Below are 19,115 nucleotides of genomic sequence, written 5' to 3'. Positions count from 1 at the left end.
CATGAATGGAATAGCTTATATTAATACAACCCTACAGCCGCTGAATCTCTTCCAGGTGTATATATTTAATAACCATCTTTATTATATAATTATAGGTGTTATAAACCTTACCTTTGGTTGAAAAAACGTGGAATTAGCATTTTGGGATTTTGCTGGAATATATTTTCTTCCAAACAAATTGGCCAATACTAACATTAAATTCTCCATCACATGCTGAGGAAATCCTTTTGAGCATAACCAAATAAAGAGTATTATTATAAAAGAGAACAGTGGTGATTGCATGTATTTTCTCCTTACTTTTTTTATATTGTATTTCCTTTCATGGAAGGTAAATATTTCTAGTAAATGAATACCTAAGAAATCGGCTCTACCTGCCATGCTACGTATATATTTATTTTTAGTAAATCCGGGCAGCTTCACATTCTGTATCTTCTTTTCCACTCTTGCTACCCTTACCTGAGTTCCTACCCCCAGGTTGCCTAAGAACTGGTTTCTTGACCTGGACTTTCCTGGCTTCAGGCCATCCTTGAGGATGATCAATCTTTCCAGGGCATGACTATGATCGTGTCTCTCCTCCACTCAAAAATTCCTGATGGTTTTTCAATGCCTAATAAATAAAATACAGTTTCCCTGGCCTGGCACTTAGGGCATTTCAAAATCCATCTCATAATTAAATTCTAAACCTTACCCACTAATACTTCCCAAAACTAGCTCTAGGTTCTGGTCATCTTGACTTACTCTCTGCTCTTCATAACACACAGGTGCTGTACCATATAGTCCTTAGGACATGGCTAGTTTTAAGTGGGCCCTGACACTTACTGAAATTGAAGGACCTTGGGAAAGCTACTCAATTTCTCTGAGTCTCTACTTCCTCTTCTGCAAATATTCCTTTTTTTTTTTAATTGTGGTAAATATATATGTAACATCACATTTGCCATATGAACATTTTTTACACGTACACTTCAGTGGCATTAATTGTGTCCATCATGTTGTGCAACCATCACCATTATCCATTTCCAGATTTTTCCATTCTGTGCCATTGATCAATTTTGTGTGGCCTTTGTAGCCATGGTCTCGTAACTCTCACCCAAGTGACTGGGCAGGATTGTGTAATAGGGTAATTGTGCCCACCAAAGGGATTGGTTAATTTTGCCATCCTGTTGGGCTTGAAATGAGCCACCTCAGAGGCAGAAAAGAAAGAATACCACCACCACCAAGGAAGAACAGCCAGGAGCCAGCATGGCCTTTGGACCCAGGATCGCTGCACTAAAAAGCTTCTAGAACCAGGAGCCAGAGAGTGAGTTGTAACACTGAAGGCAGCGAGACCCAGCAGCAGAGACCTGGCAACAGAAGATGGCGTAGTGGGCTTCCCGGCCCACAGAGAGAGAAAGTGTCTTTGGGCAGAGGCCTGAGGCCAGGGAGAGATGCACTAGAGAGCATAGCTGGGAAGAGGCTGTCCTGATAGAAGAACTGTATCCCGAGCATTCCTGAGCCTGAACTGTAACTATTACTTCCCTAATAAACCCCAAAATCATGAGTATTGTCTGTGAGTTCTGTTTGGCCACTGCAGTGAATTATCAAACCCAGCAGAGAAGTAGAGAGTGCCATGGGAGGGACTGTTGGTACCAGATTTGGTAAAGATGGTGGACAGAGGAGGCATGTCTGACCTCCACCTTACAGGAATCAGCCTTGGGCTGTTGATCTTGATTCTCCTACACTTTTGTGAAGTTAGAGGAGGTCAGACACTCCCCCCACAGCATCATTATATTCCATGACCCTTAGCAGAAGCTCAGTGTCCCCTAAGCAAAGAGTCCTCCTTTCCCTAACCCTCCTACTAATAAACTTTGGTCTGTATATACTTCCCTACTCTAGATTCTGCAAATATTCTTAATTAATTAGATGATATACAAATATTTCCCAAATGATCTCTATTAGAATAAAAATAAGTTGACATCCATTTTCTAATTTTTTTGGCATCTGTAAATCTGAACATTTACTTAATATTTCTTTGTTTAAAAAAAAAAAAGATTTCTGAGGCGTTTGTTGTTTTACAAGTATGTTGCTATTTCTGGACTACTTATGTAAAACCTCAAGAAACCACAAGCTTACCTTTCCTGGATGGCTGACAGAGGTTATGGAAAAGACCTCTCTCAAGAAAACTGACGAAGACAAAATTAGAAGGTTCATGGCCACGCAAACATGATACGAGTCCTGCAAACCTCATCGGTTTACCGTTTTGATCTAAATAGCCCTAAAAAACAAAATCAAATATTTGGTTTGATTCAACCTACTATGCATTTAAATTCATAAGCAACATTAAGTTGTTTACCAGGAAAATACTACTTAATACAAGAGTAATTGGTCAAATTTATCTGTCCTTATTTGACAGTTATATCAACGACAAGTAACACTAACCACTGCGTATAGCTTGTAAAGAATTCAGTTGGTTGACATGTCAAGAAATCCCCAGAGTAATAATCACATAGAACGAACAGTCAAGGCACAGTCCTACCTCTTTCACCAGGAATTGCAAAGAAAATAAGAAGTAGACTTTCAACATCTCCATGGCTCTGGGTCGCTTGTAGAAAAGCAGTGAATGCTTCAGCATTGACAGCACCTTTAAAAAGGAGTCCTCAATATAATTTATCCAGTTTTAAACAATATCAGTAAATCATTTTATATGATAGATATTACACATATATCCCAGATAGATAATACATCACATTCCCAAAATATATCTTACATGAAACTAAGTTTCATGATTTCAGCTTATTCTTTGGACTGTGTTTTCACATGTACATGCTTCCTTAAACAAAATAGATCACAAAAAGCAAAACTGTTAGAAATAACATGGATTAACAAAAAAAAATCTGGTAATTCTCAGGAACCACGGTGACCAATAGTGGCCTGAAAGAATACAGTAGGAAAGCCATTCCAGTTTACCGGTTTATCTTTGTTGCTGTTGTTAGGGGCCATCAAGTAGGTTTTCAGCCTATAACAACCCCATGCGACAGGGTTTCCTAGGCTGTAATCTTTACAGGAGCAGATCACCAGGTCTTCTCCTGTGAAGCTGTTGGGTGGTTTCGAACTGCCAACCATTCGGCCAGCAGCTCAGCGCTTAACTAGTTGCACCACCAGGGCTCCTTTATCATTCTTAGGCCATTCTAAAAGCATATCAGATCATTATATAGTTCTGAGTGTTAAAGTATGCCACCGAAAATAATGAGTTAGGCATTTTATAATCAATGGAATAGAAATATTTCTTAGTTTCCAATAAAATGGCATCTAACTATTCATGCAGGTATCTTTCAATTTTTAAATGAAATACTCATGTAGTTTCAGTAAATGAAAAAAACTTCTTAGCCCATCCACTGCCGTTGAGTCAATTCTGACTCACAGCGAGCCTACAGGACAGAGTAGAACTGCCCCACAGGGTTTCCAAGGTGTAGCTGGTGGATTCGAACTGCCCACCTTTTGGTTAACAGCCAAGCTCTTAACCACTGTGCCACAGGACTATCTTTAGGTTGACATTTTTTAGAATCATGGAGGAATTCCCTCTGCCTATGAGGTCAACATGTAAGAAAGGAAGGATAGAAAGAAAGGAGGGAGAAAAGTAAATATACCTAGACAACATTCCCTTTTTCTGGGGAATCCAGAATGCCCTTCCCTATAACATCTTTAAAATCCTTCTCTACACTGAGTTAGAGGCTACAACAGTCAGAAAACAATGGGATAAGAGGCAGGGTGAAGGAGTCATGGAGGCAGATTTCATCCTTAGAAGTATAGACTTAATGACATTCATCTGATCAACAAGTCAGCAAGCCAGGCGGTGAGATAGAAGAAAATCCCCCTCAATATGGCAGAGAGACATTAAAGAAAAACCTTCTAGACACTGAGAGTTGAGCCAGAAACTATGCCTATCAATCAACTACCCAGCTATATATATTAAAAGATATTTGAAATGCACAAACTGCAGAAAATAAACTAGATAACTGGGACCTCCTTAAAATTAAAAACTTACACTCATCAAAAGCCTTCTTCAAAAGAGTAAAAAGAGAACCTACAGACTGGGAAAAAATTTTGGTCAGTCACGACGTATCTGACAAGGGTCTCATGTCTAAATTTATAGGAAACTTCAACACCTTAACAACAAAAAGACAAATAATCCAATTCAAAAATGGGCAAAGGACATGAACGGAAGATGTTCGGGTGGCTAACACATGAAGAGAGGCTCCCAATCATTAGCCATTACAGAGATGCAAATCAAAACTACAGTGAGATACCATCTCACCCTGGCAATAATGGCACTGATCAAAAAAAAAAAAAAAAAAACGCTGGCAAGGTTGTGGACAGACTGAAACTCTTATACACTGCTGGTGGGAATGTAAAATGGTACAACCACTATGGAAAATGATATGGTGCTTCCTTAAAAAGCTAGAAATAGAAATACCATATGATCCAGAAATCCCATTTCCACGTATATATCCTAGAGAAATAACAGCCATCAAGAATAGACATATGCGCACACATGTTCAATCCAGCATTATTCACAATAGCAAAAAAGTGGAAACAACCTAAGTGCCCATCAACAAATAAAAGGATAAACTGTAGTACCTGCACATGATGGAATACTACACAACAATAAAGAAAAATGATGAATCCATGAAACACCGCACAACATGGATGAATCTGGAGGAGGACATTATGCTGAGTGAAGTAAGTCAACCACGAAAGGACAAATATTGTATGAGACCACTATTTCAAAAAGTTTGGAATGTATTTACACACAGAGAAACATGCTTTGATGGTTATAAGGGATGCAAGGGAGAAAAAGGGAGAATCCATAACTAGGTAGTAGACACATATTAATTCTGGTGAAGTGAAAGGTAATACACAATAAAAGGAATGTCAGCACAACATGACCAAGGCAAAGAAAGACACCGAGAGGCAGGCAAAAATAAAAGGCAACTGCGGTAAATACTGTAATACGCACAATCCCGCGACAACAGTAATAATGATAATTTACTAGTGGATACATAGGTATATAGTATGCTGAGTAGGTATGGGAGGGTGTATGGGAGTACACTCATGTGCATATATAGATGAGGTTGTGGATATTTCTATACACATATTTGTATGTGCTACATGTATATTCATATAAACAATAGAGCACACAAGGGGCACTTCAAGAGAAATTTCTTAGACATAACCAAACACCTTGTGGGACTGAGTTACTGGGCTTGAGGGCTGGGGACCATAGTCTCAGGAGACATCTAAGTCAACTGGCATAACACAGTTTATAAAGACAATGTTCTGCATTCTGTTTTGACAAGTAGTGTCCGGGGTCTTAAAAGCTTGCAAGTGGCCATCTAAGATACAACTATTGGTCTCTTCTTGTTAGGAGCAAAGGAAAGTGAAGAAAACCAAAGACTTAAGGAAGCCATTAGTCCAAAGGACTAATGGTCCACATGAACCACAGCCTCCACAAGCCTGTGACCAGAAGAACTAGATGGTACCTGGCTGCCACTACCAACCGCTCTGACCAGAAGCACAATAGAAAGCCTCAGTTACAGTGGGAGAAAGATGTAGAACGGAATTCAAATACATAGAAAAAAAGACCAGACTTACTGGTCTGATACAGACTGGAGGAACCCCCAAGATTATGGACCTTAGACACTCTTCTAACTTGGAACTGAAGCCATTCCTGGAGACCACCTTTCAGGCAAATAATAGACAGGCCTATAAGATAAACAATAACACCCATGAGGAAACTGCTCCCTAGAACAATCAACTATAGAAAAATAAAAGGGCAACAATCGCCCAAAAGCAAAGATGAGAAAGGAAGAAGGGATTGGAAAACCAATGAATGGAAAGGGGGAACTCAGGGCAGAATTGGGGAGAGTGCTGACACATTGTGGGGATTGCAACCAATATCACAGAACAATTTGTGTATAAATTATTGAATGGGAAACTGATTCACTCTGTGAACTTTCACCTGAACACAAAAAAATGTTCCAACAAACAAACAAAAAAAGATATTTGAACTACTTCTAAGCAGAATATGAATCCAGGGAAATCCCTACATCTATATTTGGCAAACAACAGATCTAGATAAATGTATATTCCTCATATATAGAAAATAGGTTCAAATAGGGAAACAAAAACCAACATGGAGTTTATAAATCAATTTTCCACAAGAGAACATAAGCATCATCTTAAGGACTTAATTATTACTTCAGCAACTTTTATTGAGTTCTTACTTTGTTCCAGGCTCTACTCTAACAACTTCCAGGTAGAAGGGAGATGAAGAATGAAGGCCCAAAGACTGGAGAATGTCTGACATATTAAAGAGTATGAGACCAGATAGTGAGACGGAAGTTCAGAGAGGAAAGGAAGAGTAGTTGGAAATAACATCAAAGAAGTAATAGAGGGCCTGATGGTGTGGGGTGCTCTAGACCATACTAAGTGGGCTTTTACACTCAGAAAGAACTGGTCTATAAAGTAATTTTCTATAGAAAACAAAACAATTTTTGAAAATGTATTTTAGGATTCCAAATGGGATGTCAAAAAGTACATCTCCTATGATACAAGGCAAAAATAAGAAGAAAATAAATTGAGGTCAAAAAATCGTTTTAAGCACACACACAAAACCAGTTGCCATCAAGATGATTTTGATTCACGATGACCCCATGTGTGTCAGAGTAGACCTAGGATCCGTAAGGTTTTCAATCGCTGATATTTAACAGGTAGATCACCAGGCCTTTTTTCTGGGTGTACCTCTGCGTGTACTCTGGGTGTACTTGAAACTCCAACCTTTTTAGTTAGCTGCTGAGGACATTAATCATTTGTTAACCAGTGTACCGTTAATGGAAACCCTGGTGGCATTGTGATTAAGAGCTATGGCTACTAACCAAAAGGTCAGCAGTTTGAAACCACCAGGCGCTCCTTGGAAACCCTATGTGGCAGTTCTACTCTGTCCTATAGGGTCGTTATGAGTCGGAATTGACTTGAGGCAAAGGGTTTGGTTTTTTTTGTTTTTATACTATTGATGCCCTAACCCCCGCACCTGTGAATGGGATCTTGTTTGGAAAAGTAGGGTTTTTATGTGTAGACGTTACCAGTTAAGTTAAGTCATACCAGAGTAGGGTGAGTCCTAACCCCAGTTCTTTCTGAGTGGCTTTTTATAAAAGAGGACAGACATGGACACAGAGTCACACACAAGGAAAAGGCAGCATGTGAGGCTCCATCTACAAGTCACGGACCGCCAAGAAATGCTTGGGGCTACATAAATGGAAGGAGACAAGAGTGGATCCTCCCCTAGAACTGACAGGGAGAGAATATAGCCTTACTAATACCCTGAATTTGGATTTCTTGCCTCCAGAACTTTGAGAACATAAACTTCTGTTCTTTATCACCACCAGCTTTGTGGTATTTGGTCATGGAAGTGCTAGGAAACTAAAAATTTAGTACCAGAGAGTGGGGGTGCTGCTTTAACAAACACCTGAAAATGTGGACATGACTTGTAACATGGCAAAGAAATTGGCTGAATTGTGTTCAAATGTTTTGTGGAAAGTAGAGCTTGCCACTGATGAACTTGGGTATTTAGCTGAGGAAATTTCTGAACAAAATCTTCAAGGTATTGCCTGGTTTCTCCTTGTCTCTTACAATAAGATGTGGGAATAAAGAGATTAAATAAGAAATGAACTGTGGGAAAAGAAACAAGAATTCAAAGATTTGTAAATATTCAGAGTCCCTGGAAAGGACAACAAGGTTGTGGCTACAAAGTCCTTTGCCTAAGAGATTAGGCACGTGCCATGGGTTGAATTTGTCCCCCAAATAGTGTGTGTATCCATTTGGCTGGGCCATGACTGCCAGTGTTGTGTGGTTGTCCTCCATTTTGTGGTTGTAATTTTATGTTAAAGAGAATTAGGGTGGGATTGTAACACCACCCTTACCAGGTCACATCCCTGAGCCAATCAATGTAAAGGGAGCTTCCCTGGGGTTTAGCCTGCACCACCTTTTATCTCTTTAAGAGATAAAAAGGAAAGAGAAGCGAGCAGAGAAAGGGACCTCATACCACCAAGAAAGCAGTACCAGGAGTAGAGTGCGTCCTTTGGACCCAGAGTTGCTTAGCCTGAGAAGCCCCTCTACCTGAGGAAGATTGAGAACAAGGACCTTCCTGCAGAGCCGACGAACAGAGAAAGGCTTCCCTTGCAGTTGACGCCCTGAGTTTAGACTTTTAGCCCACTTTACTGTGAGGAAATAAATTTCTCTTTGTTAAAGCCATTGATTTGTGGTATTTCTGTTACAGCAGCACTAGATAACCAACATGGCATGTGAGCTATAGATCCAAAAAACTACCTCAGCAGAAACACTGTCAGTTTAGATTGAAAGGGACAGAGATGGGAAAAAAAGGAAATAAAGCTAATTCCTGGAATTCTACTGGCGGGAAAGGTGAAAATGGAACAACTTGGCTATAACTATCTGCCGTCCCTCAAGAAAAGAAAAGAACTACTCTGGGAGCAGCTCAGAAACTAGCACGACTGTTGAAAGGTGCACAGGGGTCAGGTCTTCTACTTCCTAGGTTTCAAAGGGTAGAGTGTCCACCTAGGTTTCAAAGGGTAGGGCCACCTTGGTTCCAGGAAGAAAGGGACCACCCAGGGATGAGAATGGGTTAAGACCTTTGGGAATGGTAGGATCTGGTGAATGTATTTTGCATGTGGAAAGGACATGAATTTTGGGGGGCCAGAGGGCAGAGTGTTATGGATTGAACTGCATCCTCCAAAAAGATCCTGGAGTCCTAACCCTTGCACCTGTGAATGTGACTTTTTGAAGAAACAGGTTTTTGTTTTTTCCTGTGCACATGCTATCAGTTAACTTAATGATGTCATACTGGGACAGATGGGTCCTAATCCCTTCTGAGTGGTGTCTTCTAAAAAGGCGAGTTACATACAAGCAAAAGATAGCATGTGAGGATTCCTCTACCAGATAAGGAATAGAAAGAAGCACTTGGGCCTATAAAACTGAAAGAGAGAAACAAGGATCTTTTGCTAGAGCTCACAAAGAATGGGAGAGCATAGACCTGCCTATGTCCTGAATTCAGACTTCCAGCCTCCAGAACTGTGAGACAGTAAATTTAGGAATTCCACATTTCTTTTTGGAGTATACAACTCAATCCATAACATTCTGCCCTTTACCTCCTCCCCACAAATTCATGTTCTCCTCACATGCAAAATACATTCACTGCATCCCAGCATCACCAGAAGTCGTAACCCATCACAGCATCCATTCTAAGTCCAAAATCTCATCTTCTGAGTCATCTAAATCAAGTATGGGTGAGACTGGCTGTTTTCTGTCCTAGAGCAAAGATTCCTCTCCATCTGAGTGGACCTGTGAAACCTAGCATAAGAGTTATCTGCATCCAAAGCACAATGGTGGGACAGGCATAAGGTAGACATTCCCATTCAAAAAGGGAGAAACTGGAGAGAAAGAAGGAGCCATGGGTACCATGGGTCCATTAAATGTCAAGGCTTACAAATAATTCTGGGTTCTCCAGGCACATCTGGGTGTCAGGCCCATGCTCTTGACTCTGAGCAGAGCCCCTGAGGCCCTGGTCAGTGGCCATGCTTTCCTGGCCCACTGGCATAGCAACCCAAATCCCTCAGCTTTGAAAAGTCACATTGTCCCGGTCCACTAGAGCATCAAATTACTCCCTCTGAGGGTCTGGAGTGGCAGATCCATTCTCCTGGATCACTGGGTCACTGGTCCTGCTTACTTCAAGTCTGGGTGGCAACCTTATTTTTTCCATCCCACAAGAATGGCAGTCCCACCCTCCAGAACCAAGGTGGCAGCCCCATTCTTTGAAACTTAGCTGGCAGCCTCACCTTTTGAAAACTAGGTAGCGGCCCCACCCTTTGAAAACTAGATGGTAGCCACACCCTTTGAAAACTAGGTGACAGCCACACCCTTTAAAAACTTAGTGGTAACCCCACCCTTCGGAACAGAGAAAGCAGCTTTCCTCTCTGACACATGCACTTTCAGATAGTCCTCCTGGTCTCTAAACTGCTCCCAAGATCACTTCCTTTTCTTGGAAGATAACAGATGTTCCCAACCAGGTAGTTCCATTGGCCCATTTCCTGACTGTAGAATTCCAGGAGGCAAATAACTTTCTTTCATTTTGTCCTGTGTCTGCCCTTTCAGTCTAAGCTTGCAGGGTTTCGCTGAGATGGTTGATTAGATCCATAAGTCACAGGCATAACCTCTTTAGCAAATGTTTTGTAGCCACACCCTTGATGCCCTTTTCAGGGAAAGCTCTCAATTTTTACAATGCAGTTTTCCAAATCTGTAAATTCTGGTTTCTTTCTGCACAGTCCATTTTCAATCTATCTCCTTCCTCCCACATTTTAATATAAGAAGCAATAAAAAGCCAGTCTGCACCTTGAATATTTTGCTTAGAAATCTCCTGAGCTAACTATATCTGAGTTCATAAGTTACAAGTTCTACCACAGAACATTCTAACACAATTCAGCCAAGATCTTTGTCATTTTATAAGGATTGCTTTCCTCCCATGCCCAATAGCATATCCATCATTTCCTTTTAAAGCCTCACCAGAAGCACACATAATGTCCACATTTCTAGTAACATTCTGTTCATGACGTCTCAATTCTACCTCAGATCTCAGCAGAATCACACTTAATTTCCAGAATTCTACCAACAGTCTCTTCAAGGCAATCTAGGTTGTTACTATCAACTCTTCTACCCTCTACCCATTACCCAATTCAAAACCCCCTTCAACATTCTTAGGTATTTGTTACCACAGCACCCCACTGCTCAGTAACTAAACTGAAATCCTTATCTGTGTCATCAAAGAAGTAGAACTGACATTAAGAAAAACAGCATCTGTGAAGATGAATTCAGAAACCCTGCCACAATGAAGGAAATTACAGAGACTTAGCAATACAGACTCTATTAAAGCTTTTCCTAAAGAAGAAACCTAAGCAACCAAGAAAAAGGCAAAACAAAATATAATTTAAGAAATGTTTTCCTTAGTGCAAAAAATACCTGAGTATGACAATTGAAAAGTTCAGCATACAATTGTTGTGTGCTGTCAAGTCAATTCCAACTCAGTGACCCTATAAGGCAGAGTAGAATTGCCCCATAGGGTTTCCAAGGCTATAATCTTTATGGAAGCAGACTGCCACATCCTTCTCCTGTGGAGCAGCTGGTGGGTTTGAACTGCCCACATTTCAGTTAGCAGCCCAGTACTTAACCACTATGCCATCAGGGCTCCTTTCAGCATATAATAAACACTATCAATTTTAAAAGTCTATACCTAGAAATACTAGTGGTGAACCAAATGAAAGTAAATATCTTATTTTTTCTGCCCTAAATAAATCACATAATATTTAAGAAAATACAAAGCATGAAAGGACTGATTAAACTGAAGAATTATTGCTACAGACTTGCGGAAAAATGCAGCCCAAGTATAGCCAGGCTATATTCTTATCACACAATGCTAACAGGGCACCTCTGCTTTGGAATCATGTTTCTTGGAAGCCAACAGCATGAGTCTCAGGACCAGGGTTATGCTGAGAGGGAACTGTCCTCTTAGCTCAGGAACACTGGATGTAATGAGCCTTTCTATTTTGGGCAGCGGAATATCAAAGAAATAAACGTCTCCCAGCTTGTCTTGACCTCGTCTTCCAGCACGTCCAGCCATCTAGAAAAAGAACAGTACCAAAATGTAAAGCTTTCCTAAATAATTTCCTATGAAGTTCAAATATCTATTACTTCACAGTTGTTACCCTGGATTAGCTAGATTGCTCATGTAGTCCTGAAGCTAATTTTTCCTGTGTCACTTATGAAATCCACTGTTGGTGAGGTAAAACGGAAAATGGGACTTATATCTTTATCAGATATCCATATGATATAGACAACTGAGTGGGACTTATATCTTTATCAGATATCCATATGATGTAGACAACTGTATTAGACATTGTAAAATGATACATAAAAAATAATTTACAATGATTAGAAATAGGAAGGCTAGATAGGGTACGAAAAATGCCCACTCTAAGGAGTAAGATGTTAGGTGCCTTCAAGTTGGTTCCGGCTCATAGCAACCCCATGAACGCCAGAATGAAACAGTGCCTGGCCCTGTGCCATCCTCACAACCACTGCTATCCTTGGAGCCACTGTGTCAATCCATCTCTTTGGGGGTCTTCTTCTCTTTCACTGACCAAGCACAACGTCTTTCTCCAAGGACTAGGCCCTCCCAATAACATGTCCAAAGTACGAGACAAGTCTCGCCATTCTCTCTTCCAAGGAGCACTCTGGCTGTACTTCTTCCAAGACAGATTTGTTCATTCTTCTGGCAGTCCATTGTATATTCAATATTCTTCACCAACACCATAATTCAGTCTTCCTTTTTCACTGTCCAGCTTTCACATGCATATGAAACCATGGTCCCCAGCCCTCAGCCCAGTAATTTGGTCCCTCAGGGAGTCTGGATGTGTCTAGGAAGCTTCTATGACTTTGTCTTAGTCAAGTTATGCTGACTTTTCTAGTACGGTGTACTGCTTTTCTCTTCACCAAAGTTACCTCTTATCTATTGTCTAGTTAGTATTTTTCCCTCCTTATCCCTTCCCTCCTTCGTAACCATCAAAGATTGTTTCTTTGTGTGTAAACCTTTTCATGAGTTTCTACAATTTGTCCATTTGTGATTGACTTATTTCATAATGCCCTCCAGATTCATCCATGCTGTGAGACGTTCTACAGATTCATCGTTGTTCTTTATCATTGCGTAGTATTCTGTTGTGTACCATAGTTTGTTTATCCATTCATCTGTAAATGGGGACTTAGGTTGTTTGCATCTTTTTTGCTATGTCAGCAATGCTACAATGAACATGGGTGTGCATCTATCCATGTGACGGCTCTTATTTCTCTAGGATATATCCCTAGGAGTGGGATTGATAGGTCATATGGTATTTTCCATTTTGCATTCCCACCAGTACTGCATAAGAGTTCCAATCTCCCCGTAGCCTCTCTTACATTTGTTATATTCCGTTTTTTTTGTGTGTGTGCCAATAATGTCCAGGTGAGATGGCATGTCATTGTAGTTTTGATCTGCATTTATTTCTCCGATGGCTAGCAATCAGGAGCATTTCCTCAGGTGTCTGCTAGCCACTGGAATGTCTTTTTTGGTGAAGTGTCTGTTCATATCCTTTCCCCATTTTTTCATTGGATTATTTGCCTTTTTGTTGTAGAGGTGTTGGATTTTCCTATAGATTTTAGAAAAAAAAAAATTTTTTATAGATTTTAGAGATTAGATATTTGCTGGATATGTCATAGCCAGAAAGTTTTTCCCATTCTGTAGGTTCTGTTTTTCCTCTTTGGGTGAAGTCTTTTGATGAGCATAAATGTTTAATTTTTAGAAGATCCCAGTTATCTAGCTTATCTTCTGGTGTCTGTGTATCATTAGTTATGGTTTGTATCCTATTTATACTATATATCATGGCCCCTAGTGTTGACCTTATTTTTTCTTCCATGATCTTTATGGTTTTTGGTTTTATATTTAGGTCTTTGATCCATTTTGAATTGGTTTTTGTGTATGGTGTAAGGTACGGGTCCTGTTTCATTTTTTAGATGATGGACATCCAGTTTTGCCTGCATCATTTGTTAAAAAGACCGTCTTTACTCCTCTTTAATGGACTTTTGGCTTTTTTCAAAGATCGTTGACCACAGGTGGATGGATTTACATGTGGGTTCTCGATTCTGTTTCATCCATGTGTCTTTCATTGTACCAGTACCAGGCTGTTTTGACTACTGTTGCTGTTCTGAGGTCAGGTAGCGTGAGGCCTCCTACTTTGTTATTCTTCAATAATGCTTTACTTATCCAGGCCCTCTTTTCTTACCATATAAAGTTAATGACTAGTTTTTCACCTTGTTAAAATGAATGCTGTTGGTATTTGGATCAGGATTGCATTGCATTTGAAGATTGCTTTGGGTAGAATTGACATTTTCACAATGTTGAGTCTTCCTATCCATGAGCATGGTATGTTTTTCCATTTATGTAGGTCTCTTTTGGTTTCTCACAATAGTGTTTAGTAGTTTTCTTTGTATAGTACTTTTATGTCCTTGCTTAGATTTATTCCTAAGTGTTCCATCTTTTTAGTGGCTATTATAAATGGTATTGTTTTCTTGATTTCCTTTTCAATGTTCTCTTTGTTGATGTATAGGAATCCAGCTAATTTCTGTATGTTGATCTTGTATCCTGCTACTCCACTGAATCTTTCTACTAGTTCCAGTAGTTTTCTTGTGGAGTCTTTAAGGTTTAGTATAGTATATGTATATGCATAGTGTATGTGTAGATGTATAGTATCATATCATCCATGAATAGGGATAGTTTTACTTCTTCTTTACCAATTTGAATGCCCATTATTTCTTTTTCTTTCCTTATTGCTCTAGCTAGAACTTCCAGCACACTGTTAAATAGGAGTTAAATAACGGGCATCTTTGTCTTGTTCCCATTTTCTGGAGAATGTTTTTAGCCTCTCTCCATTAAGAATGATGTTGCCCGTTGGTTTTGTATAAATACATTCATTATGTTGAGGAATTTCCCTTCTATTTCTACATTATTCAGAGTTTTTATCAGGAATGGGTATTGAACTTTGTCAAACACCTTTTCTGTGTTGATTGAGGTGATCATGTGATTTTTCTGTTTTGTTTATGTGGCTGATTACACTGATTGATTTTCTACTGTTGAACAATCCTTGCATACCTAGTATGAATGTCACTAGGTTGTAGTGTATTATTTTTTTGATATGATGCTGAATTCTTTCGGCTATAATTTTGTTGAGAATTTTTGCATCTATATTCATGAGAGATAGTAGTCTGTAATTTTCTTTTTTTGTGGTGTCTTTGCCTGGTTTTGATATCAGGATTTTGCTGGCTTCATACAGTGAATTCAGGAACATCCATTCCTTTTCTACATTCTGAAAAAGTTTGACTAGTACTGGTGTGAGCTCTTCTCTGAACGTTTGGTAGAATTCTTCAGTGAAGCAATCTGGGCTGGTATTTTTGTTGTTGTTGCTGGAAGTTTTTTTTTTTACTATTACCTTTTCAACCTTTTCTCTTGGTGAGTCTGTTCAGACCCTATACCTCAGTTTGTGTTAGTTTACGTAGATAGTGTGTTTCCAGAAATTTGTTCATTTCCTCTGTTTTCTAACTTGTTGCAGTATAGTTTTTCATAATACTTTGTTATGATTCTTTTTTATTTCACTTGGGTCTGTTATAATGTACCCCATTTCATTATTTACTTGGGTTATTTGCTTCTTTTCCTGTTTTTCTTTTGTCAGTTTGGCCAATAATATGTTGATTTCATTGATTCATTCAAAGAACCAACTTTTGGTTTCGTTGGTTCTTTCTATTATTTTTCTCCTCTTTATTTCATTTATTTCTGCTCTGATCTTCATTATTTCTTTTCTTCTGATGGCTGTGGGCTTCTTTTGCTGTTCCTTTACTATCTGTTCAAGTTGAAAAGCTAACGTTTTGATATTATCTCTTTCTTCTTTTTTGATGTGTGCATCTATTGCTATAAATTGACCTCTGGGCATTGCCTTTGCTGCATCCCAAAGGTTTTGGTATGATGTGTTTTCATTCTCATTTGATTCTAGGAATTTCTTTATTCAGTCTCTGATATTTTCTATTACCCAGTAGTGTTTACACAAAGTGTTATTCAGTTTCTATGTTCTTTTCCCCTTGCTCTTCCTGTTATTAATTTCTATTTATGGCATTGTGACCAGAGACAATGCTTTGTATTATCTCAAGGTTTTGGATTGTGTTGAGGGTTGCTTATGGCTAAGATGTGGTCTATTCTGGAGAACATTCCAGGTGCATTGGAAAAGAAGGTATATTTTGCTGCCGTTGGGTGGAGTGTTCAAAGTATGTCTATGAAGTCAAGTTGGTTGATTGTGGCCTTTAGATCTTCTGTATCTTTGCTGAGTTTCTTTCTAGATGTTCTGTTCTTTTCCAAGAGGGATATGCTGAAGTCTCCGACTACTATTGTGGAGACTCTTTTGGTGCTATTAGAGTTTGTTTTATGTATTTTGGAGCTCTGTTGTTGAGTGAGTAGATATTTATTATGGTTATTGTCTTTTATGGTGGATTTTGCATTAAAGTTGTCTTTTATGGTGGATTTTGCCTTAAAGTTTATTTTGTTTGCGATTAGAACTGCCCACTCTTGCTCTTTTGTGGTTGCTGTTTGCTAGAGATATATTTTTTATCCTTTGATTTTTAATATATTTATGTCTTTGTTTCTCAGGTATGTCTCTTGTAGACAACATATTGATGGGTCTTTAACGCATTTTGTCACTCTCTGTCTCTTTATCAGGGCATTTAAGCCATTACATTAAGTGTGATTATTGATAGGTGTGAGTTTATTGCTATCATTTTGTAGTGCCTTTTTTTGTGGTGCTGACGTTTTCTTTGTTCCTGTTACTCTCCTGCGCTGACTTCCTTTTGTTCTGAAATTCTTTTTTTCATTTCTTCCATTTTTGTAGAGTTTGTGTTTACTGAGCCTTTACATTTTTCTTCTTTTTTTTGATAAGTATGTTTGTTAACATTCTTCTTGGTTACCTTTAAATTTATCCCATTTCCCTAAGTTTGAACAGTCTTTTATTACTTGATATCACCTTGATTTCCTCTCCATTTGAAAGTTCTATACCTACAGCATTTATTCCCTCTTTTACTATTCTGACATTGCTGTCATTTACAGATTTATGTCTCTGGTTCCCTGTTGTAAATCTTTTAGCTTTGTCTTATCCTTGAGAGTTCATCACCTAGGCTAGTATCTGGCTGATGCTGTCCTAGGTCCTAGAGTCAGGTTGTTGTCTGATGCTTTTGGTTCTGTAACTGAAGGATTTCCTTTAACAATTCTTGTAAGTTTGTTTTGGTTTTTATATATTCCCTTAATTTCTGTTTATCTGGAAATGTCCTGATTTCACCATTATATGTAAATGAGAGTTTTGTGAGATATATTTTTCTCAGTTGGCAATTTTTTTCTTTCCAGGTTTTATATATGTCATCCCATTGCCTTCTTGCCTGACGGGTTTCTGTCAAGTAACCAGAGATTAGTAGTATTGTTTTCCCTTTGTATGTGACTTTTCGTTTTTCTCAAGCTGCTCTCAGGATTCTTTCTTTGTCTTTGGTTTTGGCGAGTATGATTGTGATATGTCTTGTTGCCTCTTTGAGGGGGTCTATCCTATATGGGGTTCACTGAGCTTCTTGGATGGTGTCTTCGTTATCTAGTGCTGCTATAACAGAAATATCACAAGTGGATCACTTTAACAAAGAAAAATTTCTTCTCTCACATTCTGGTAGGCTAGAAATTTGAATTCAGGTTGTCAGCTCCAGTGAAAGGCTTTCTCTCTCTGTCACCTCTCGGAGAAGGCCCTTGTCGTCAATCTTCCCCAGCTGAGGAGCTTCTCAGTGCAGGGACCCAGTGTCCAAAGCACGCGCTCTTTTCCTGGTACTGCTTTCTTGGTACTGTGAGGTCCTCATGTCTCTCTGCTTACTTCTCTCTTTTATATCTCAGACGAGATTGGCTTAAGACACAACCTAATTGTGTAGCTTGAATCCTGCCTCATTAACATAACTGCCTCTAATCCTGCCTCATTAACATCATAGAGGCAGGATTTACAACACATAGGAAAATCACATCAGATGAGAAAATGGTGGACAGTCACACAGTACTGGAAATCATGGCCTAGCCAAGTTGACACATATTTTTAGGGGGACACAATTCAATCCATAACAGATGGTCAGCTTTTCATCTTTCATGATATTAAGGGAAATTTTCTGTTAGCAAATCTTCAACGACCCTCTCTGTGTTTCCCATTTTCTCCTCTTGTTCTGGAACTTCCATCACATGCACATGTTTGCTCTTGATCATGTCCCACGTAATTCTTAGGTTTTCTTCATTCTTTTCTCTGATTTTTCCTCAAAAAAAGTGATACTCAAGAGTCTGTCTTCAATTTTGCTGATCCTGTCTTCCATTGTTTCAAATTTGCTCTTAAAACTTTCTTTTGTGTTGTCCATTTCTGAGATCTTCTTATTTACCTTTTGGATTTCTAATCACTGCTTTTGTATGATTTCCAATTGTTTATTTTGACATTTTCTTCTTTATTTTTTTACTAAATTCTTCCATTGCTTTATTTGTGTTTTCCCTGATTTTTTCTGTATTCTCCAAGATTGTGTCTATTTTTTCCTTAGTTTTGTCTATGTTTTCCTTTCATTTCTTTCCTAATCTCTTGGAGAAGCTAGAATTTTAGACTTTTGAATTCCCTATCAGGTAGTTCCAGTGGCTTTTCTTCTAACTGAAGATCATCTGGTTTTTTACGTTGGTGAGTCATTCTCTCTTGTTTTTTTTTTTTTTTTTTTTAATATGTTTTTATATCGTCTGCTGTTTCCAAGACATTCAGGAATTATTTTCATTTATTGATTGTATGTTTGATTGTTTCATCCTGCCTTTTTGTTTTATTTGGTTATGGCTGGGTGTCTTTTGTTGCTTGCTCACCTATGGGCACGATAGTTATCACTACCCTGTCCAGATGGGCAGGGCCAGTCACTCAACTACGGTGCATCAGGGCAGGTCTGGTGGTGGAGGGGAGGGTGAGTCATTTGTCTACGGCATGAATTGGGGCTGGTGGGGTGGGTCTGGGGTGGCATGGTAAGGCAGGGTCCAGGGATCTGGAGGTCTGTACAAGTCTCAAATGAGGGTATGGCCCTTGGTGGCATGGGGCTTTGGGCAGCACAGGGCAGGGTCTGGGGGCCTGGGGTGCCACTTGGGGGCATGGCTTTTGGTGGGATAGGGTCTCAAGTCATGGTGCTCAGTAGGGTCGGGACAGGAGGCAGCACAGGTTGGGGTCCAGGGACCCAGGGATCTGTACCTGTGCTGCACAGTGGGTGCAGCACTTGGCAGGACAGGGCCAGGGTCTGGGGTCCAGAGGTCTACACTGATGCTGCTTAGTGGAGCGGCACTTGGCGAGGCAGGGCCAGGGGTTGGTGCAGGGCAGAGTTTTCAGAAGTAAGACCTGGCTATCGGATTCCAAAAGGTC

At 39.5% G+C, this 19,115-nt stretch overlaps 1 protein-coding gene across 3 annotated transcripts in view; it reads right to left on the bottom strand.

Moving 5' to 3' along the window:
* The window catches only part of LOC100665422 (DExD/H-box 60 like), a 152,712-nt gene that overhangs the window by 20,078 nt on the left and 113,519 nt on the right, over positions 1 to 19,115 (bottom strand). For all 3 annotated transcript variants that reach the window (XM_064273586.1, XM_064273588.1, XM_064273587.1), the window contains 4 exons: positions 11,528 to 11,719; positions 2,513 to 2,617; positions 2,110 to 2,251; positions 112 to 224 (listed from right to left, as the gene is read on the bottom strand). In XM_064273586.1, the coding sequence (XP_064129656.1) occupies positions 112 to 224; positions 2,110 to 2,251; positions 2,513 to 2,617; positions 11,528 to 11,719 (552 nt within the window). The remainder of the gene's footprint in view (positions 1 to 111; positions 225 to 2,109; positions 2,252 to 2,512; positions 2,618 to 11,527; positions 11,720 to 19,115) is intronic.

The sequence above is a fragment of the Loxodonta africana genome, chromosome 21 (assembly GCF_030014295.1).
Source record: "Loxodonta africana isolate mLoxAfr1 chromosome 21, mLoxAfr1.hap2, whole genome shotgun sequence".
NCBI classification, from domain to species: domain Eukaryota; kingdom Metazoa; phylum Chordata; class Mammalia; order Proboscidea; family Elephantidae; genus Loxodonta; species Loxodonta africana.
This window is presented reverse-complemented; position numbering and strand designations above follow the sequence as displayed.